This window comes from Mercurialis annua, linkage group LG3, assembly GCF_937616625.2.
Source record: "Mercurialis annua linkage group LG3, ddMerAnnu1.2, whole genome shotgun sequence".
NCBI classification, from domain to species: Eukaryota; Viridiplantae; Streptophyta; class Magnoliopsida; order Malpighiales; family Euphorbiaceae; genus Mercurialis; species Mercurialis annua.
In genome coordinates, this window is record NC_065572.1 from 7,606,652 (window position 1) to 7,629,869 (window position 23,218).

A 23,218-nucleotide genomic window follows, 5' to 3' on the forward strand; every position below is an offset into this window, starting at 1 on the left:
TTACTATATTAACTACTAACATAGTTACAGGATGAATAAAATAATAATAAACTTAATTAAAAATTAGAGAGGAAATAATAGCTTTTTTTGAAAGTCAAGAGCTAATAATTACGAGTTAATATCATCGAATTTTTAGTCAAGAAAAATTTCATGGCTTAACAGCTAACTTTATGTCCGTGACAAGACAATGAAATTACTTTCAGGTTAATTGATTTTTTTTCCCAGATGATTAAACTTTCATAATGAAAATACTGTAAGGAAATATCAAAATATTCAGAAAAGAAATCTGATCTACCATGGATGATTGTTCAATACAATTACACAAATACAACATCAGATTTCTGTTTTAACCTGACCTGCCATGGCTAATAGTTAAAAGAATTGTTGGCTTTGATAGATTGAATTGTGGTCGTTTGGCTTAGCTCTTGAAGTAATTGTTGATTTTTAGTTTTCAAAAAGTTCAATAGGTGTTTGATAAAATATTTAACCGTTCGACCGCATAGCTAAAATCGAACCGACAAAATAAGAACTTTTAACCGAAAATTGAACTGATAAAATAAAATAGAAAAAAAAATTCAAAACCGAACCGACCGAATAAATCGGTTAATTTGGTCGGTTCACTTATAACTGACAAACTATGAGAATAAATTTAAAAAAAAATTAAAACTTTGTTTAGTTCGGTCGGTTCAGTTAATTTGAATAATTTAAAATGCAAATCGAACCGATAACCGAACAACTAAATTTTTTTATACAAAAACCGAACTGACTGAATTAACCATTTTAACCAAATCAAATCGACCAAAATTTATCGGTTCGATCGGCCAGCCGGTTTTTTGTTTACTCCTAGTTATATTTACAACAAATTTGTAAAAATATATAATTAGTATTTATTTTTTTATTATCAATTATTTCAACAAGACAAACACGTCATTATTTGTTCTTATTTAGAACTGATCCATGAGTTTTTCATACATCTGTCCAATGAGGTGTTAGAAAACCTAACACACTTTTTTCTCTTTATTCATTACTTTTCTTTTTTTTCATTTCTCTAACACTTCATTAGGTAAGTCTATAAATTTTTTATAAATCGGGTCTAGGTAAGAATTTGCGGTTTGTTTATTATACGGATGCGATTTACTACATGAATAACGTGAGTTTAATTGTATAATTTTGCTAATTTAATTGGTAGATGACGAAATAAAGATTATGTTAGTTAAGAATGGAATGATTGCAAGATCTATAGCATGCAGTATCTGACAATTTATAATTAAATATCTTAAAACATCAAAAAAACACAAATTAATGGCGTGTGTTATAAACTGGAAGATCACAAGATGAAAAGCAAAAGTCACCAGGAACAACCAAAAAATCCATCAAACATACACATGCCTTGTATTGTATTATTATCTCGCTCGCTAATTATAATTTATACACAGAAAAAAAAGCTTAAATCTTTCCCCATAATCTCGTGACTTTTCTTTGTTTCCACTCATTCCCAAATTTATAGGCATCATTTCAGCACTTTTTCTTTAATCACTCTTCTTTACTCACCCCATCTTCTTCTACTTTGATCTTCCAGTTTCAGAGGTAATTTAATGTATTTCCGTATTTTTGGGTATGAAAATCTTGAATTTTGGTTAGTTTCGTCAGTTTTTTTAGTTCAAGAGTTGAGTATGTGGTTAATTTTAGTGGTTGATGATGAGTTTTCTTGTTTCTTGAACTGAATAAATATTATTTACTTTTATTTTCTTGATAATGTCAGTTATAGATGAAGTAGATTAAACGTTCATTTACTGCATTCAATGCCCAGTTTTTTTCATATTCACCTTATTTAGCCCTGTTTGGTTTCTGGGAAAATCCCGAGAAAGCTATTTGATTTCTGTTTTAGTTGATTTTCTGGGAAAGTTGGTTGAATGAGGTTATTATTTTTGCAGATCCCAAGATTCTTGTTTGTTTATTTTAGTTTAGTTCTATTTATCTTTGAATTTCACAATACTAACAATTAGTTAGTTTATGTTCAGATTGATTTTGTGGAGGATAAGGTTAAGGATCAAGAAATCACCTTGGTTTTTGGTACATGGTGTCAAATTAGCGAGCTGTGAAATTTTCTTGATTTTGAAGTAGTACTAATGGAGGAGAGGAGATTGAATTTCAATATTCCACTTTTATCAGTGAGGAGATCTACTACTCCAACAAGATCTTCTGCTCGAAATGACGAAAAGGTGAACGAAATTGAGAATTCGCAGCTAAATAGACAACGGACATTGGCTTCGCCAGATTGCGGCTTGGATCAAGTAACTGAACCAGTTGCAGTGCCTTTTATGTGGGAGAAAATCCCGGGGAGACGAAAAGATAATCGAATGCATGATTCGAAGAGTCACGAGGATGCTCCTCGTAAGGCGTTGTCTGTCGTAAAGCATATTGAGGATAAGAAACCTGAGGATCGAGTTCTTATTAGGCCTCAGATTAATGCAAAGTCATTTAATAAAACTACGAGTGGATTGAATTGTTCGAAGGAAGAAGCAAATGAGGACAATGATGATGAGGATGCCGAGGATGCGTATTCTGATGCACTCGACACATTGTCTCCGACAGATTCGTTCTCTATGAACTGCAGTTTTAGTGGTGTGAGTGGCTTTGATAGTAAAGTTGCAAAGCCTTCAGGAACTCACTCAACCGATCAGCATACCCGAGATTTCATGATGAATCGCTTCTTACCGGCTGCCAAGGCAATGACTTTAGAGCCGCCACATTATGCTGGAAGAAGGCAATCTGTGTCAGGTGAACAACCTAAACAGATTGTCAAAGTTATTCCGAGGGATAAAACACCTCCAGTTATTCGAAATGAATTGAGGAATATCCCACCTTATTATCACCAAGATAAAGAAGAAGATGAAACTGAAGATGAATGTGATAACTTTTCTGATTATTCTAGCAAAATAACAGCTAAAGGTTGCAGTTTTCTTCCTCGGTTATGCATTAAAAACTCTTTGTATCTCCTGAATCCTGTTCCTGGATTGAAAGTTAAGACTCAAACTTCCGGGTCTTCGGTCCGGGATGTTAAAAAACTGACTAAAGCTATCTTCTCTAGATCCCAGAGTCCAACTGCTAAGAAGGTAAGCTTATGACACTAATTTTTTACTTTTTATAGTAATTTGTTGTAGCTTGAATGTTGTTCCTTGGTTTTTTCCGTTTCTTATGTTTCGGGGCTATTGCTTTTCAGCCTACTAGGGATGCTGTTACTAAACAAAAACTAGACAAGGAAGTTTCCTCACCAAGGCTGCAAGGAGTTGACAATAAGCTAACCGGTGGATCCAACCGGTTTATTCACGCAGCAGATAGGCAAATGATAAGTAGGACATCGCCATTTAGGCGTTCAGGTTGCTTATCTCCTTGCCGTGATGAAACACCTCAGTCTCCTTTCCGCGGACGTGGAGGATCTCTCGGAATTCCTAAAGAACTTGAAGGTCTAAAACCCAATAAGTTGAACTCGTTCAACAGAGGCGCCTATAGCAAATCTCAGGAACTGGTACCTTATAATGCCATTAGACGTGGTTCACGTCCAGCGAGTCCTGCTGTCGAGAAGACATTGTATGTAGATACTGTAAATGTGGCAGGACTCTTGTGTTCAAATTCAGGTAAGAAGGGATTTGTGGATTCTGCTGAGAAGGATCTTAAGGCATTGTTTCAAGAAATTGCTGTTGTAAAATCTTCATTTCGGGAGATGAAGTCCCCGAAATCGAGTCTTCCTGCTGTAGAGAGTAAACTGGAGAATAAAAGCTTGCATTCCCGGGATCTGTCATCTAACAGAGGCCGCATGGAGATGGCAGAAGATGCCAAGGAATCAAGGGCCTTGGTACCTGTAAGTACGGAAAGTGATCAGATTTCAAACAGACACAATACTGGAAGTGAGGAGACTAGTTTAGTACCAATACACCCTCCACTTGCTCCACTTCTACCGAAAACTCCATCAGAATCTTGGCTTTGGCGTACTCTGCCTTCAATGTCGTCTCAGAATTTATACCGTGGCACGAGTTTCCAGAGCAAAAGGCAGGATCCTAAGACATCCTCTGCTACTACCAAATGGGAAAACATTGTCAAATCATCTTATTTGCATCACGATCATGTTCGCTACTCCGAGGTAACACGATAAGGCCAAATAGTCTCAGGTTTTGGTCAGAGAATGGTTTAAAATTTTGAAATCGGCATATGCCATTGCCAATATTGACTTTTTTTTGTTTTTTTGACAGGAACTATTTCCTCATGCTCCTAAGTAATCGAAAAGCTGAGAGATTTGAAGGTGTTTCCTACATTACATACTGCCATTGTTTTGCTTGGATTTTGGATTTGTATCAGATAGTTCAGTTCAGTCCCATTTTTTTGCTGGGAGAATCATTCAACTAAAACCATAGGCAGAATGTTTTTGCACTTGGTTCTTGTATTATAAAGTTAGTAAATTTTGCGTTCCCTTTCTTGCATTATGTGCCTGCTTAAACTCATGCAAGACTGAGGCAATGGCTGTGTAAACTCTATATGATCTCATGTTTCGGTATTACAGAAATTTAAAGGCCATTTTTTGAGTGGTCAATCAGAAATACCTAAATATATCAAAGCAGTACAAAACGCAATAGATCATAACCCAGCGGATTACTGTCTAGCGCTTATACCATTGGTTATGATATATCTAATATTATGTCATTATATTCAACTTTATAATTTATAACATTAACATTATGTTTTTTTCTTCTCCAATGTTGGAATATCTTGCCCGATAGCTTTAATTTTAGAGCTATTTATTTTGTTCATCGGAGGTCCAAAGGGCCGTTTAAGCTGTATATTAGAAAATAGCTCATTCCCTTAAATTCACTATAAAATGATAAATTTTAATTTAAACAAACAAATGTGATACGAAACCTCCACAATTTTTATAAAGTAAAAATATTAATCAGACCACTCTTTGATTCGTGAGTTCTATTTGGCGTGTTGAAATTAAAAAGAAAAATAAAAAATATTTAGCTAGTTGAAGAGTAGCTAATGGTGAGCAACTTTTTGTATACCTTTCCATGGTTAAAAGTCCGAACGTACCATATTATTTTCTTACATATTAATCTTATTTTTTAATTGTTGATGATACTGTCGTACTTATAAAATTCAGGCCAATTGCTCCTGTTGTGGCCATCCGAATTTAAATGTTCTCTAAATATTTGTGCACCTTGCACGTTCGGCTCTAAAAGCGGATTTGGATGCATCGCAGATCAACCGGCCCATTCAATATTACATAATGAGAAAATTAGAGAAAACACTCCATTTTCTAAAATAATAGTATTGTTTACCTCAACAAGGAAAAGATATAGAAAATACCTCACCTTTTTAGCACTTTTATTTTTTTACTCTAAACTCTTTTTTTATTATAATAATATTTATTTTTTATTATTTTCTATTCTAAGTATTTTTTTATTACTCTAGCACGTGTGTTTTATTTTTGATATCTCTCTCTCTCTCTCTCTCTCTCTCTCTCTCTCTCTCTCTCTTCTTCTTCTTCTTCTTCTTCTCCATTTTCTTCTTCCTTTTCATTTTCTTTTCTGCTTTTCAATTGTTTCCGCCGCTGTTCCTTCATCGATCCACCGTCGCTCCGCCATTACACCACCGTCGATCTGCCATTACGCCGCCATCGATCCACCGTTCTTTCATATTTAGTTTTTGCGATTTTTTTCTTAGATCGTGGTGATCATTACGATTTATTTTAATTCTCAGATCTATAAAAATTGCTCTTTAATTTTTTCACTTTCAGATCTAAAAATTTGTATAAAAAACGATTTTATGATGGAAAAAATGATTTTTTGTAGAAAAAACGATTTTTTTGCAGAAAACAGCGTCTGATTATCATACTGGTATCACTATGACATTATCATAACACTGAAAAAAGAAATTGTCAAAAAAAAAATACTTTATTATCATATCGGTATCATTAATGTTAGCATATCTGTATCATAATATTATCATATTAGTATCATAATATTATATAGTTATGATAATAGTATGACAATAATAGTACCAAGAAAAGTGCTTGATTATCATTTCGGTATCATTAACGTTAACATGTCTGTATGATGATTATCATATCAATATCATAACATTATACGATTATGATAATAGTATGATATAGTTATGATAATAGTGTGATATAGTTATGATAAATGATAAACAACGTTATGATAACAGTATGATAAATTTGATGATAATAATATGATACCGTTTGATAATAATATGATAAGGTATAGTAAAATGTTATGATATAGTTATGATAGTCATGATAATGTTATGATAAAGTACGTTATGATAATATTATAATAGTGTACTGTTATGATAAATTACCTCATGATAATGTTATGATAATAATATGATAATTAAGCATTATTTTCTATATAAATTTTTTTTTCTGCAGTGTAATGATAACAACATGATAATGCCGTGATAATGATATGATAATCAGACACTGTTTTTGGCAGAAAATTGTTTTTTTTTTTTGCAGAAAATTATTTTTTCTGATGAAAATAGTTTCTTCGACAGATTATTAGATCTGAAAACTGAAAAATTGTAAGATCCATTTTTTTAAGTCTGTAAGTTAAAATAAATCATAAAAATTACAAAATCGATGATTTAAATCTCAAAAAACGGTCAAACGACGGTGATACGACGGCAGAGCGACGGTGATACGACGGCGGAGCGACAGTGATACGACGGCGGAGCGACAGTGATACGACGGCGGAGTGATGGCGGAATGATTGCGGAGCAATGACAGAGAAATAATAAAAAAGGGAGGAATAAGAATGGAGAAAAAAGAAGAACCAGAGAGAGAGAGAGAGAGAGAGAGAGAGAGAGAGAGAGAGAGAGAGAGAGAGAGAGCGCACGTGGTGTCAGAGTAAAATCAGAAATATTAAAACATAAAGAGTAAAATCATAAAAATATTAAAACCGTGATGTATTTGTTCTAACTTTTCATTGTTGATACATAAAATCCTATTATTTTTGTATTTTAGGTAAATTTCTAAATTTTCCTTACATAATTTTCACTGGCCCAATTCAATATCCAAACCAATAATTAGGGCTCCGATTACTGTATTTTTTTTTTAATAAAGGATTAACGCGCCCGCTAAACTTGTGATACGAGATCATCTAACCCAATTTATAAATTTTTGAGCAATTAACCCCAAAATTCCTCATTTTTTGGTCAAATAACTCATAATTATATTTTTAAAACGCGTAAAATACAAATCGAAAGTGAGGGATAAAAAAAAATTAGATACTCCCCTAAATATTGCGATATAATTACTATAAATCCATTTTTTAAAATAAAAATATAAATTATGGGGTTATTTGATCCAAAAATGAAGAGTTTTGGGGTTAATTGCTCAAAAAAATATAAATTGGATTAGATGACCCCGTGTTATAAGTTCAGGGGGCGCGTTGACCCTTTATTCATTTTTTTTTTGTCAAAAGCAACGACTCAGCTACACAAATCAAAAAATGTATTCCATTTACATTCGTATTTTATAAAATCTTTTTGAGCAAAAATATTTTTAAGAAAGTTAAAATTTGTATCCTCATAATTCAAAATAAACAATTTTTTAATAGAAAATAAATTACTTATAACTCTTACACAAAATAGAACACTACCGTCTCTTACTTCCGCACACTACATTAAACCCTAAATTCTAAAATGTTAAAATTTTAAATTTTAAAATCATCAACACTAAACCTTAAAGGGTAAAATAGGACTATCAATATTTTAAAGTATAAATATAAATTCTTGAAAGAATTAATTGTTTTTTCAAAAACTGAATCATAGAATATAATCTCTTCTAAAGCTAAGAGCAATTGCAATGGCGCATTCTGAATCAGTGAATCTATCAAAGCTTAAAATGAGTTTATGCAAACATCATCTGATAAAATTCATCAACATAATTTTGAAATGGCCTAATTACTTAAAAACCCCCACCTTGAAACAATTTTTCATTTATACCCTGACCTAAGAAAAAGTTCATTTGTACCCTTCTTTTAATTTTTCGTTTTCAATTGTACCCCAAAATTTTATTTTTTGACAATTTAATTAATTATAGGATGAAAATATTAAAAATAATTAAATAGAAGGGTTATATCATCTTTTTTCTATTTGAAAAAATACAAATAAGTTAAAAAATGAAGGATTATTTTAAGCTTTTTTTAGATAAAAAAAGTTCAATTTAGTGCTTTAGGGTAGAGTTGAAAACAAAAAATCAAAAAAAGGGTACAAATGAACTTTTTCCTAAGTCATGGTATAAACGAAAAAATATTACAAGGTGGAGGTTTTTTTAAGTAATTAAGCCTTTTGAAATCTTATAACAGTATAACAATAAAAAAAATAGGTAAACAAATAAAAATTACTCATTTGACTAATAAACTTTACCTATTCATCAAAAAAAAAAAATTTACCTTAAAAACTGAATCTCCTGTTCCATTAACATTAAGACAAAACAAAAAATCACACAAAACTAATGATTGGTGATCATATAATGGCTCTAAGACAAGTACTTAAAAAGATCTCACTCTCCCTAGGATATTTTTTCCTTCTACATAATAATAATCTCTAATACATAGTCAGATATTCTTAAGTACTCAGCCTCACTATTGCCATTTCTATTTGAGCTTCCAATAAATAATTAACATGGTGTTTGTATTAAATAATCTTTTTTCCCCCAAATTTAACTCTTCCTATGACACGTGTATCATCTTCCTGCTAGCATTATGAAAGTGAAAGTTTAGTGCTGATTTCCTGTGTGCTTCTACTTTTAATCTCTTCAATTTCAACTTTTTCACTTAATCTTAATTGTAAATCAGGCAACCATTCTTTATCCTTCGACAATGCATTTTCTTGATTCAGCTGCATGGAAACTAATGTATTATTAGATTTCAAGAAGCTAATCATGATCATTCTGGTCATTATTTTTGGAACTAAAATACAGGCTAAATGTATAATTTGGATCCTCATGTTTGATTCGGTTTTTAACTTGAACCTTAATTTTTTTATTTTAAAATTGTATTTAATGTTATTAAAAATGATAAAATGGATCCTCCTCTATTTTTATTTACCATGCTGACAAGGACAACATATGACATGCACACAATATTGACAGAGTACTTTTTTTATAACGTTAAGTTCCAAATGAAAATAAATCATTCATCTCTAAGCTGGATAAAATGCCACGTATATGTCATATGTCGTTAATATCATCGAGCGTAAAATTTTAACCCTCACATTAGACTCGATTTTTAATTTGGACACTAATAATTTTATTGTTTAAAACAGTGTTTTAAAAACCGAACCGGTGGCCAAACCGGTAAGGCCGCCGGTTTTTGGTTCAACCGGTTTAAACGGTTCAATGACCGGTTCAACCGGTTTAATAAATATAAAAAAATTTGAAAAAAATTATGGTTCCCCGGTTTTTTACCGGTTCAATCCGGTCCAATCCGATTCAACACCTGATTTTTTACCGGTTCATACCAGTTCGGTTTTTTACCTTTTCAGACCGGACCACTGACCGATTCGCGGTTCAACCAGCCCGACCAGCTGGTCCGATTTTTAAAACACTGGTTTAATATGATACCTAACATAATTAAAAATGACAAAACATTCCCCTTTTAACATATTTTTCCGCCGGTATTTTTACTGATGTTGATAACATATAAGATACATGTGGAATTTTATTTTGTTTGACAATAAATGGAGTTTTTTCAATTTGAGATATAACTTTATAAAAAAACTACAAATTGAACCTATGTCAATATTACATGTATGCCACATATTGTCCACACGAGCATGAGTAACAGTGAAATAAAAATATTATTAAAAAAGGGTCCATTTTGTCATTCTAAATAATTTTAGGTACAAAATCATTAAGGTTCAAGGTGAAATTTATTAAAATCCAAGTTAAAAAGTGAGCCTAACAAGAGGATCCAAATAATATATTTAGCCTAAAATAGATTAATTATCGTACCTCAAGCCGAAGTGGAGGCTCAAATGCTGCTTTGAAGGAATTGAAATTTGCAATAGAATCATGTGAGTGAAACGAAGATAGCTTAACCATTTCTGTTGGCTTCCAATGGTATGTTGGTTCTTCATGAGCCGATGGTCTTGATGAGATTGGTTGAGACTGATCAGGTCGATTTTTAAGAAAATGATCTATTGGAGGCCACCGTTTTTGTTCAAGAAATCGGCTAGGTCGCAACGGTCCAATTCGCATCGTTGTATCCAATTCTTTCTCCAGATCTTTGCCTGCTAATATACATCGCCTTCTCCCATATTCATGATCATTACTCCATCGCTTGTGCCTAGTCAAAATGTATATAAATTTACCAGAAGGTGATTATAACCCACTAGCTAGCTCTTGATGACTGAACTTCTATCATAATTTGGCTGAAACCCTAAATAGTAGCAAACTTTCAGGATTATTTGCTAAAAGGGTACCAAAACTTTGTACCTTATAGATCAAATTGATATCCATTCTTTAATTTGTATCTTTTTGGTACCATAACATCTATTATTTGTTTGATCAATTTTTTTATAAATTCCGGCAATTTTTGATGGCGTGGCAACCAGGGCAATTTTTTTCTTCTTCAAATCAGATTGACACATTAGATAAACTTGTCTAATTATACATTACTAAAAAAATTAAACTTATCTACCATTACAGAAAACATGTGATCAGCGATGAAATTAATATCCATCGCTAATCAGTGTTACGGATTTGCGACGGATCCCATCCATTGCTTCAAAATCAGTCGCAAAAGCCTTTAGCGACTGAAATTTAATTCTGTCGCAATTTTAGCAAAAGTTTCAAAACCGTCACAAAAGAGTTCACCCTGAAGACGAAAATGAAGACTCTTTTGAGACGGATATTTATATTTAGCGACGGACTAGTCCGTCATTAAATTCGAGAAGTAGCGAGGGATATTTACATTTATAATGTGTCATCTGATGTGGAAGAAAAGAAGAAAACATTCGTGTTCCGGTTGCCACGTCATTAACAGTGGCCTGAATTTGTAAAAAAACAAACTAATCTGGTAAATAATAGGAGATATGGTACGAAAAAGATACAAACTAAAGAACGGCTTCCATTTTGATACAAGGCAAAGATTTGGTACTATTTTGGATTATAACCCCAAACTTTCATCTTATATTTCTATTTGATGCCAAAATTTAATTTTAATTTTCTTAAAGGTGCCAAAAAAAACAAACCTTTTTGAAACCTAAATAGTCGCAAATTTTTATTTTGGCTTAAGAGTTACCATGAGAAGCTTTCTTTGAAACTTGATGGTCTATGTGAGAGAGAAGTATGCGAAGGATTGTGACCAAATGAATGCTGAGGGAACTGTCTAGCCAAAACAATTCCACCATTCTCCATTCTGAAATGATGTTGAGGGCTAGAAGTAAATTGGTTTAACATTCCTTGAAAGTTATCTCTTCTTTCCATTGATCGGTACGCATGGTTTAGTACTGTAAAACAAAACCAAGTTAATCAATACACACCTTTTTCAACTGATCATTCACATTTTCTAGACTATACCATGTAGCTTTAACGGATGTAATTAGAAGTTAGTAAACCTATTGAGAATTTATTGATTTGATTACTTGATTAATAAGTCATTACTTTTCGGCAAAATTTATTCATCAATTTGCAACTTTAGTCGGCCAAATATACTAAATTTTTTAAATCTTATTATATATATCGTCATTTTCTCAACTTTTACCAAATATACGTCATGTATCATTGTTTTGTATATGTTGACGAATGGCATCGTGCCACATCAGCCCTAAATGAGATTTAGGTATATTTGGCAAAGGTTGAAAAGTGATGGTATATATGATAAGATTGAAAGTTGGTATATATGATAAACATGTCAAGGTCTTGAATAGATAGTTACATATATTTTGCCTTAATTTTTTCATTCGAATTATTATCCAGCAAATTAAATAATATTTCCTTGTTGTTTTAAATCTGAAGAAAAAGAGCTTAATTCACCTTGACCAGCCTCATCAAGCTTCTTACTTCGGTACATCTGAAATACAAAATGACCACAAAGGTAAATAAATACATACATTAAGTGCTGCACAAGTTACGAAACAAAACCCTAATTCAAACAAGTACCTGTAAATGACTCTTTACATGAGCAATGCTGAGTCCTCTAACATTCATTGACTGAAGAACTAGCTTCGGCGTTGCTCCTTAAAATCATCAAAATCATTAACAAACCTCATAATTGTCTTTAATCAATAATTAATAGCAATCATTAAACTGAACTTACTTTCTTGACCACCAAGCCTTTCAACAGCATGCACAAAAGAAAGATGAAGATCTGGAGTCCAACGTAAACGCGGCAATTTTGACCTAACATACTGTCTAACTGCCGATCTACCTTCTTGTCTTTCGGTCGAATTAGAAGTATTATTCGCTGACGAACTCTCTTCCGATCTTCTCTTTTCATCTTCTTCGTCGTCGTCATCATCTTCGGAGCTTGCTGCTTCTTCATTCAAATCGAAACCCGACCACTTTTGTGATGATGATACAGATAACGTATTTTCAGCTCGTTCTTGTTCTTGTTCTTGTTCTTGTTCTTGTTCTTGTTCTTGTTCTTGATCTCGTAGTTCTAATTCTTCCATCTTCTCTCTCCTTTTCTTGATGTTGATTTTTACTGCTAAATAAGAGTTTTCAGAAACTTGTGACAGAACTTGGTGACAGAATTCTTAGTCAGTTAAGGAATGGTATGAGAGCTGATGTAATTATGATTGATGCAACAAAACAAAAGCTGTAAAATTAATTTAATTTATTCAGTTTTGATTTCTAGGTCCTTTAATTTATTTTGGTTCCCCAAAGTTGGTGAAAGTTTATAAAGGACGAAAATATAGTAGTTCAGTAATTAATTAGATTATTATAGCATCAGGTTCACAAATCTTGCGATTGCATTGTTTTAATTTAGTTTTTTTTTCTCCTCCGGAATTTAAGATGCATTAGATTCTTTACGCGTGGTGCATTAAATTATCTTTTTACAATCATTTCATTTTTACCCCATTTTTTCATGTGCCTATGATTAGGTATTAAATCATTTTGGGTCATTAAACTTTACTATTATTTCAATTTAGTTCTTTAATTTATTTCAATCTAAACTTTAAAATTATAAACAACCAGAAGTTCATTAGTGATTTTAGAACAAATTGAGTCTATGTGACAAGTGAATCTTGCCACGTCATATTTTCTCTTACATCCACAATGAGTATTAAATTTTTTTGGTCATTAAAAAATTATTTTATTTAATTTAATGCAAGAAAAAACAAGTTTCTCCATAACATGACATGGAAAAATTCGGTTGCCACATAACTAATTTAGTCTGAAATTACTATAAACATCAAATTCTTTTTTATTTTAGAGTTTATTGTCTAAATTGAAATAAACTAAAGTTTTCTAATAAAATAAAATAACATAAAAATGTAATGACCTTAAAATTTTAGTATTTGCATATAATCAAAGACATAAACCCTAATAGTGAATGATTAATGAAATAAAAAGAAGTTCTACCATCATGTCTCTCATATATCAATGTGGTATTAGACTCAACTGGAATTAAAAGCATCTGGCCTTAGAGATCTTTTTATAGAGAAAATGAATTTATCTATTAGCTTTATTTATCATTTTCTCAAGCAAAATTGCCAAATTTGTCCACGACTCATTTAGAACATGATGTGGTGAGATATTATATATGCGTCTGCATACATGTATATTATTTATCCTACTTGGTTGACACATCACATCATGTTAATATCAAACGAGTAGTAAATATATTTTGCAACATTCAAAAAAATACTCGACCAAACTAGTAAGATTTATAGTCATTGGGTGGAATTGGAACACAGAGATGATAAATTATCATAACTTAAAGACAATTATAATATCACTAAAGCAAAACTCTTTGGTTTAGTCTGTCTAATTAATTTATGTGCATATTAAATAAATATATGGATATAGCTTTAGAGTACTGGCTAGCTACTAACAGCTTACAGCCAGCTAAGTTTTAATTAACTAATTAACTGACAGTTATTACAGGTTTGCAAAAATTCCGTTAGAACATTTATTGATGAAACCTTTTGCATGAACTGCTTCATCCACCAGCATAAATGGATACAACTTCATGTTAAAGGATTTTAGTTGAAGATGATGGAAACGTTTTATTCATTTTGCTTTATAATTTTTGTGTTATGATTCTCAATTAAGCAAACATGCACAAAATGTATGCAATTTCAATAGCTTGTGATGAGTTTTGGTAAGTTAATTTTCATATTTATATATCATCTCCATTAAAAAGAATGAGATTAATAATGAAATGATTTTAGAAAATTGCAAATTGTTGTAAATATAGGCTTATGAATGCATGAATTATAAAGATATGCAGAAAACAAAATTGAAGAGAAATGCAAAATTAAGGAAAATAATTGCGATTATTTGTTTTTCTGTTAATTAAGACTTACATGGTTATTTCAATTATTTGACACTGAATGTGTTGCAGCTCTTTTTAATATTCATAATCTTCTGCCATTCTGCAAAATTAAAAGGGAATTTTTATAAATCAAATTATGATGTTGATTAAACACCTACTGCAGACAAATATATACTATTAGACTATTTAAACGTACATAAACATCATAAACAAAACTAAATATACTAATTTTTTTTCGTAAGATCGAGCAGTTACATAACAAGACTGCAGTTTAGAATCAAAAATTACCGATCAAATTTTCTCATAAACTATCAACATTTATACATCATCCAGGAAAAAAACTAGTGAAAGATCAACATCTGAAGTTGATCATATCTTTGTAAATTAATGACTAAGAATTTGAAGTGAACGATATATCTAAAAAATTAATAAATTTTCATAGACCATGACATACTCAATAGAAAGGAAAAAAACACAGTATAACTTCTAGAAATATCATTAAAGATTTTCAAAAATTCATCAGGATGTAGAAAGGAAAAAATTCTTAAGAGATATTTTATTAGATCAAAACATCTTAAAAAGAAAATGAAACCAACTAACTTATATATATTTAAAAGTTTTGTGAATCACTTATAAACTTAAGTAAGCTTTTAAAGATCAAGATCCTGAGTTTAAGATATGATAAATTTGATCAAAACATGAGAAAATTATATGAAATATGAATTAAAAGTATAGGGCAAGTAATAATATTAGGTTTTGAGAGCTAGTACAAACCATTTGATCGATAGAGATTCAGATTAAAGATAAACCAACGTCCATCCGAGCATATTTTTCAAGCTGGAATGATGTTTGAATATTAATAAATGAGAGAGGAAAAAGAATGAGTAAGGAGAAGTGTTTTCTTGGTTTGGTTTTTGGGGATATATGTTTTTTTTATTAATCATTGAAATATGGGAATCAAAGTCATCGAAGTTCAGATATAGTAAAGACTTTGTTCATTGTTAATTTATGATGTGAAATCACTGATTTTAGAATCGGACCGACCGGTTTGACCATAAACCAAAGATTGTTAGTTTAATTCAGTTCTTTTTTACATATTGGAAATTTGATTTAATATAATTTATTTAAATAAAAAAGTTTATAAAATTGAAATATTATTAAACCGATCAAACCCTAAAAACCATATGTTCCCTTATTAGTCAGAGTGTTATCAATTTACTATTTTTTATTCATTCATGAGTTAGAATTTTAAAAAATATATATGCTTTTTGAAAAAAGTTGGACATTCTAATTTTTTTAATTTGCATTAAATAAAATATTGTGGAAATAAGGAGAAATTCCGTAATAATAAAAGAGTTTTATAGTTGTTGGGATTAAGAAGTGAAAATAATGGATACAGATGCGAGTGTTGGAGAATCATGTGACCATTTAAAACCTTTTATAAGCTTTGACAGTTGTCCGTCCAATTAAGTAAATCCTTTTGTCTCTCTCGGACTCGTGATTATCTTTATTCTTTGACCTCTGCTTCACTTGAGTTGAGTCTCCTTTTGCTTCATACCCAAATTACTAAACAATTGTGTTTTGTAATCATCAACATTTCCTGGTTTAAGCATTTAAATGGAGCTTAATATATGGTGCTCAAAAGTCACATTTTTTTCAACATTTTAAAATTTATCTAAAAAAATTAAGATTTATAAATATATCTCAATTTGATGCAAATCTTTTAATTTTATAGAATCGATTCAATAGTGTCTATATAAAATTTAAAGCTAATATCTATGTTACTTTGAACATTTTGTTCTGGTATGTTAGTTTTTTCGAATTTGAACAATTATATCCAACTCTTTGAATATACCTATATTTAGGATTTATTTTTATGAATTTTTAATTTCTTGACTGATTTTTTTTCATGTCATCAATTTTTTATTTTAGTTTCGAAAAGGTTACGTTGGTTTACAAAAGGCAAAAATGTATTAAAAAAATTATAACCTTTTGACTCCTTTGCAATTAAATTATGGCCAATTGTAAAATTGTCGATTTCGTCCAAATCTGTATTTTTCACTTTCAATTGCACCTACAAATAATAAATTGACTTTTTTTCATTCAAAAAAATTTCAAATAACTTATTCGTTTTGTAATTTTCGAGTAGAAAAGAGTTCAAATGCATCATTTATAAGGGTTTTTTAAATATTTTTTTGAGTGAATAAAAGTCCAATTTACCAAATTGAATACAATTGAAAGTGTAACGTGCAAACTTGGACAAAAATGACAATTTTATAAGGTCATGATATTATTGAAAAAGGGTTAAAATGTGTATTTTTTTTAAAATGATTATTTGTCCAAAAATAGTCTTAAATTGAGATATATTTGTATCGATTCTCAAAATTGATGGATCATAATGTATAAATTATTTTTTAGAAATATATTTGATAAAATAATATATATATATATATATATATATATATATATAAATATTTTTTTATGAAAAATTATGTTGTGTTATTCCAAGTTAATTATTAGCATATAATCACCATAAAAAATGAGGGACCATTTCCAATCATCTAACACATCAATTTGTTCTCACCTAAACATAGACTTTCTTCCATTCTCAATATCATTTTCTCTCCTGCCCATATGTTCTATCTTCTAAATCTTTTTTTAATGCATGCATGTGATGACTCTATGACTTGGGGATTAGTCCGATTGAAGAAAAAAATATGGTTTGTTGTAGAAAATTTATACACTTCGAAAGAATTATTTGTGGGGCACTCAATATGGTGAATTTCAATCGAGAAGTTAGTCAATTTTGGTAGGACATTTGCATTCAAATATGGTGGCAGCCACATCGATCCTTTTCTAACCGGAGACTTCTGTTTTGGCAAATATATAGCCAAAACAATATATAAATATGTTATCTTTGATCATCGTACATATATATTTCCATAAGCATTTTGACAAATTGGAATTTTTTTAGGCAAAATATTCTTATCTATCCATTATATAACTATATTTTATTTGTTTAATATATTATATTTTTGAAATCTTATCAGTTTGATCTATTATCTTTTCAAGTGTTCTATTCTTAATTTTTAGCTAACATATTGGCACAATGTGTGTATATCAAATAGGATAAATTTTATATACGTGTACCGGTGTACGTATAATATTACATCAAAATATTAATGGATTAAACTAGTTAAATTTTAAAATCATGATAAATTTGATAAACGAACCATAGTTGAGGGGAAAAAAATAACATTTTGCCTTTTAATTTTTTTTGACGAATATGAGGTGTGATAAAAAAGATTGACTTCATTGGGAAAGGAAGAATTTGTATATATACAAAAACAATAAAGTCTTAGATTGTCATATTCAGACAAAAATATGATACCAATTAAAAATTAGGGTTTGGATATTGATCAGTGTAGCACCATTTGTTATTCTTTCACAGAGAGACTGCACATGGATCGGCTAATTTAATGGATCGATCGAAGAATTCTCATCATGTGATGGCAAATACTATTAGATGTATGTGAGTTTTAATTCTGTCCACTTGATGCGTATCATATGTGTAATTTTCCTTTTTATATATTTATCATCCTATCAATATATTCCCCTACCAAAGACATATTAGGTCAACAACTCTTTTATATTTAAGTCTTTATTATAAATAAATTCCCACATCAATTCCAAGTTTATGGAAAATGTTTCGAACTATAGGATAATTTTAAAGAACTTCAACTAATTTACAAGGGTAAACTTTTTGTTTTTTACTAATTTATGATTATAAGATATTTAAGATCCTGTTAAATTGTCATACTAAAAAATGTTAATTTCTCCAAGATCATTTTTAGATTTTTTTTTTCACATGTCATTTTTAGGCAAGATGAATTCATATATTCACGATAAAATAAATAAATATATATTGAACTATTATTGTTTTTTGATAACTTAGTAAAAAAATCATCACATTTTAATCAATTGTATCCAATTAGCAAATAATTTTCTAATTAATAAAAATATATATGCAATTAATTATCTTAAGTTCTTTTATGACAAATGAGTCCATATATGAAGATTTTTTTTTTACAATCTATAATTAATTGTATATATATTTTTATTGAAGTGATTCCTCTTCTTTCCCAAATATATATACAATTAATTATCTTAAGTTCTTTTTATGACAAATGAGTCCATATATGTTACCAATTAAAAATTAGGGTTTGGATATTGATCAGTAATATACACTTTTTCAAAAAATTAAATTGGTAATGTTTTAAAAGTTTATGACATTTTTTTTATTATGAACTAAATTATATCATTAAAAATATGTTAAGGGATTAAAATAAATTTTACTTTTATCAATTAAATTCTATATCTTTTTTTTATTTATTGTTTGAATTTAATTATTAGCACTATCAAAACTTGATGGACCAGACTGCCAAAATTATCTTTTAAGGATATTACTTTTATCAATTTTGTCATAATTACAAAAAGTAGATTAAAATTATTTTATCGAATTTTCACATTCATAAATGAAAGCGTGTAAGAATAGTAGACTTTCAAAAGCTTTTATTCTTATATATCTATAAAATGGTCAATATGCTTATTTAAGAAATTTTAGTAACATTACTTTTATATCCTTACATTACATTAAATGCATCACAATTTTTCAAAAATATGCTTTCTAAATGCATTAATTGAAGAGGGTATAAAGAGAAAAGTAGTGTAAAAATTACTCTGTAAATGGAAAGTGTCAATTAGAATGGGACACCCAAAAAGGAAATAGTGTTCAATTAGAATGGGACGGAGGGAGTATCATAATTATTTTCTTTGTATTTTTTATGTTATAATTAAAGGAGGGAGAATCTAACATGATGAGATTTTCATGTCGAATTACAATGTCCTTACTACTATACCGGATTAAACTTTAAAGATAATAAATTTCATATGCTAGAAGAGTTCATGAAAACCTATGTTAGAAATTCGATAAATCAAAAAATTAACTAAACCAAAATAAATAGAAGATGTAATTAAAAATAAATAAAGCAAGCCTTCCACATGCATAGGGATCAATCAGGTGTAAAAGAGTAAGAAATTTCATTTAGTGACAAGTAAAAAAGATACTTGTCTCAAGTGTTAAACAAATTAAGCATAACAAATTATCAAAAAATAATTAAGCATAACATAATTAAAAAAAAATCTCGAATTGCAAATTACCCAGTCATTTATCATTTCCTTACATTCCAAAGGGCTTATTTTCAAAATTAAACATAGATAATTTGGATATGTTTGTCTATAAGCACTCTAAAACTAGCTGGTTGTGTGTGACATGCATGGTGCGGCATATTAAATAACTATCATTATTCATCACTTCTTATTTTCGATTATTTTATTTATCTTTTTCTTTTATATTTTTTTAATTGTTTATTTTATTATTTTCTACAATCAATAACCTTTTTCTATCTTTCTCTGATATATATCAAATTTCATAAAATGAAATTGTTAGAGAAGATGGTGATCAGGAAACGAATATATAAATTCTAAAGATTATAAAATAACAAAATTTTGTAGAAACTAAGCAAAAAAAAATCATACCCTTACGTATATCTAAAAAATAAACACTCAGCATGTTTTGTCTTGTCGTGTGCATGGGGAGTTGACAAGTTATTATTTTAATTAGTTGATAATTAAGAATCTTTCGATTAATTATTATATTTTACATACTATATATGAAAGAAAACATCCGACCAGCAAGGCTAGCTTCACACCATATCACAGCATATATGGTCAAGAAAAGAAATATTGTTTTCTCAAATTGGGAATTTTTATATGGGACCAGAAAAGGAGAATCATGTCTGATTATTTACTTATTAATTAATCCACTTATTATAATATATATCAAACTATAGTATATAATTATATGTGCTTCAGAATTATTCTGCTTGTTTCTTATGATTGTCACATTTTTATATCTCTTTTTCTTATCAAATTATTTATTTCCATTGGATCAGCGGCTCTTTTGGAGGATTGGAATCAACCTTATTGACTATTGTCTATTTTATCATTCATTAAGGAACCGGCTTACCAAATTCTTGTGTTACCTCTTCACTGTTTTTTTAACTCTATTACATCTGTTAAGAATTAAAAATAATGGCAAAAAAAACCCAAACCTTTACGACTTGTTGCAATTATATCCAAACCTTTTAATTTTTGCAATAATATCCAAATTGCATTATTTTGTTGCAATAATATCCAAATTGTATTTTTTGTAGCAATAATAGTCAAATTGATGGCTAAACTTGTTGTTTTTAATTAAGATATTAAGCTATTATTATGTTTTGATGTATAATAATATAGTAAAAGTCCCAAAAAATGACAAAAAACTCAAAAAAAATCACATAAAAAGTGCAATTTGGATATTATTTCAACAAAATATAATGCAATTTGGATATTATTGCAAAAATTAAAAGGTTTGGATATAATTACAACAAGTCGTAAAGGTTTGGGTTTTTTTTTGCCATTAAGCCTAAAAAAAATGTATAAATCTTTCTAAGCTCAATTATCCAAAAATATTCGATCTTTTTCGTGTCAAAATGGTCAATGTTAATTTATTTTTCAATTTTCAGTTTTATTAGTAGCCATTTGTTCTAATTAGAGAAGAAAAATTTAAATATGCTCTTCATATATATAGTGCTTTATATTATTACAATTTTCTTTTTACATCAAGAATTCCAAACACGAAAGACATATTTGAATTTTTTTACTATAAATGGCTAAAATAAAAAATAAAATATGAGAAAAAAGATAAAATTTTGGCAAAAACAATTTTTCCTTTTTTAAAAAAAAGTGGGATTTTTCCAATAATTAAGCCATTCTTATCTATAATTTGTAAATCCGGATATGGAAAGCTGATATCCAGATAAAAGAAATGGGGATATTTAGAAATGTGGAACTTCAGATTTATAAACTAGCAATAAAACAAAATCCAAGTTGTGTTGGCAAAAGAGTCGCCGCGAACATAGGCACCTTTATGCTCTTCATTTTTACATCTTATGTGCCAGAGGCACTGATCAAGATTCTGAATACAAGAATAAATAATACTAATTAATTTAATTTTAGAGGTGTCAAATGAGTCAAACACGATTCATCTAACACAAAAATATAACGGGTTATAATTGATGTTAAATATGTTCGTATCATAAATAAATTTATCTATTTGTAGTTTACGGTTTAATACTTTACGTGGATTAACATGTAAATCCGTTAAGACTCGTTTATAACACGACTTAATTCAAATATATCGTGTCATATATACCATGTTGATAATTTAAATAAATGAGTTAAATATATCGTGTTGATCTGATCCATATTTTATATCCAAATTGCTGAATTATACAAATTGGGGTAGATTTACAACTTTTAAAATGTTTAGATATATTTTTAAAAAGTTAAAAAGATTTGGCTTTTTAATATCATTAAGCCTAAACTTTTTGGTGTAAATTGTTTTCAATTTTTTTTTTCAAAATTTAAATTTATAGCTCATTGACTGAAATCAACTCAGAGATTGACTCTTTGTCAACCTGAAATCAACTAAAAATCAATTTTATATCAACATGAAATCAACTCAAAAGATATAAATATAAATATTAATTTTTTCATAGTTTTTTTTTATAAGATTGAGTCGTAACTAATGGAATAAAAAATTGATCAGATTTATGTAAATAAAGTAAAATATATCATGTTAATATTATTCATTTCAATCCATATATAATAAATAAGTTAAATGAACCGTATTTATGTGACCCATAATTTATTCACTATGTTAAACGGATTGATATGCAAAATCTGTTTCATTTTGTGAATTTTATTTTATCGATAAAATTAATAAATAAATTGTGTTCGTATTAAACCTAATCGTATCAAATTATTAATAAAACAGATCGACAAGATACAAACACGATTCATTAACTCGTTTTGACACCCCTTTGTGCATAACTTGCAAGATAGAGTAGGTATGCCAACCTACATTTTTTAATATCTTCAATGCCTTTGATTAAAACTTTCATTTTCTTGTATATGATGCATGCTTTAACATAATCTGTTTATTTTTTTAATCTATTCTGATATTTCTAAACATATATGGTCCCTTAATCTTAAAATGGAGAAGTCACATCAAGTGAATGAATGAGGGATTACCATTCAAGAAAATTAAATTCCTATAGTTGAAAAACTTGATTACTTAAATAAAGATCTTAGGTAACATATGGAACAAGTTATGGAAGATTTCAACTTTTTATTGGTCAAATTTAATAATATTTCAACCTCAAAACCTAAACATGAAAAAAAATTATATTTTCATATAGCTGCTGCCAAGAAACAAGTTTGATGTTTTCAAGTTTGAATCTTTGCTTAATTAAGTCATAATTTAATAATATTATTTACAAAAGTTTTGATTATTTATATTCGGTACCCGACTATTTCTATGGTAATTTTTTGAGTTTTGAGGATGCGAGGGCTCAGTGGAAAACCTTCGGGTATAAATCTCGTAATTAGGGGTGAAACGATCTGGATAAATAATTTGGATCGAATTTTTAAAGATATAATCTCTTGAAAATTAATCTAAATCGAACTAGTCAGTTCGGTTTGTACCACAACTTAACTGAAAAACTTTACTTTTAAAATCGATTAAA

General features: G+C 29.3%; 2 protein-coding genes across 4 annotated transcripts; one reads left to right on the plus strand and one right to left on the minus strand.

Annotated features, from left to right (window-relative positions):
• Positions 1-1,266: 1,266 nt before the first annotated feature.
• On the plus strand, positions 1,267-4,588 carry LOC126674344 (uncharacterized). Its single transcript, XM_050368780.1, has 4 exons — positions 1,267-1,587; positions 2,022-3,116; positions 3,224-4,141; positions 4,251-4,588. The coding sequence occupies exons 2-4, from the start codon at positions 2,130-2,132 to the stop codon at positions 4,275-4,277; spliced, it is 1,932 nt and encodes a 643-aa protein (XP_050224737.1). The 5' UTR covers positions 1,267-1,587; positions 2,022-2,129; the 3' UTR covers positions 4,278-4,588.
• Positions 4,589-8,472: 3,884 nt separating this feature from the next.
• LOC126671288 (probable transcription factor KAN3) lies at positions 8,473-15,485 on the minus strand. 3 transcript variants are annotated; one of them, XM_050365049.2, is made up of 8 exons: positions 15,300-15,484; positions 14,557-14,625; positions 12,342-12,728; positions 12,185-12,261; positions 12,059-12,095; positions 11,325-11,532; positions 10,034-10,367; positions 8,473-8,919 (listed from the first exon to the last, which is right to left on the minus strand). In XM_050365049.2, the coding sequence occupies exons 3-8, from the start codon at positions 12,694-12,696 to the stop codon at positions 8,782-8,784; spliced, it is 1,149 nt and encodes a 382-aa protein (XP_050221006.1). In that variant the 5' UTR covers positions 12,697-12,728; positions 14,557-14,625; positions 15,300-15,484; the 3' UTR covers positions 8,473-8,781. The 3 variants fall into 3 exon arrangements, with proteins under 3 accessions (XP_050221006.1, XP_050221007.1, XP_050221008.1); XM_050365050.2 differs by having other exon boundaries at positions 12,342-12,731; XM_050365051.2 differs by having other exon boundaries at positions 8,840-8,930; positions 15,300-15,485.
• Between the last annotated feature and the right edge of the window lie 7,733 nt (positions 15,486-23,218).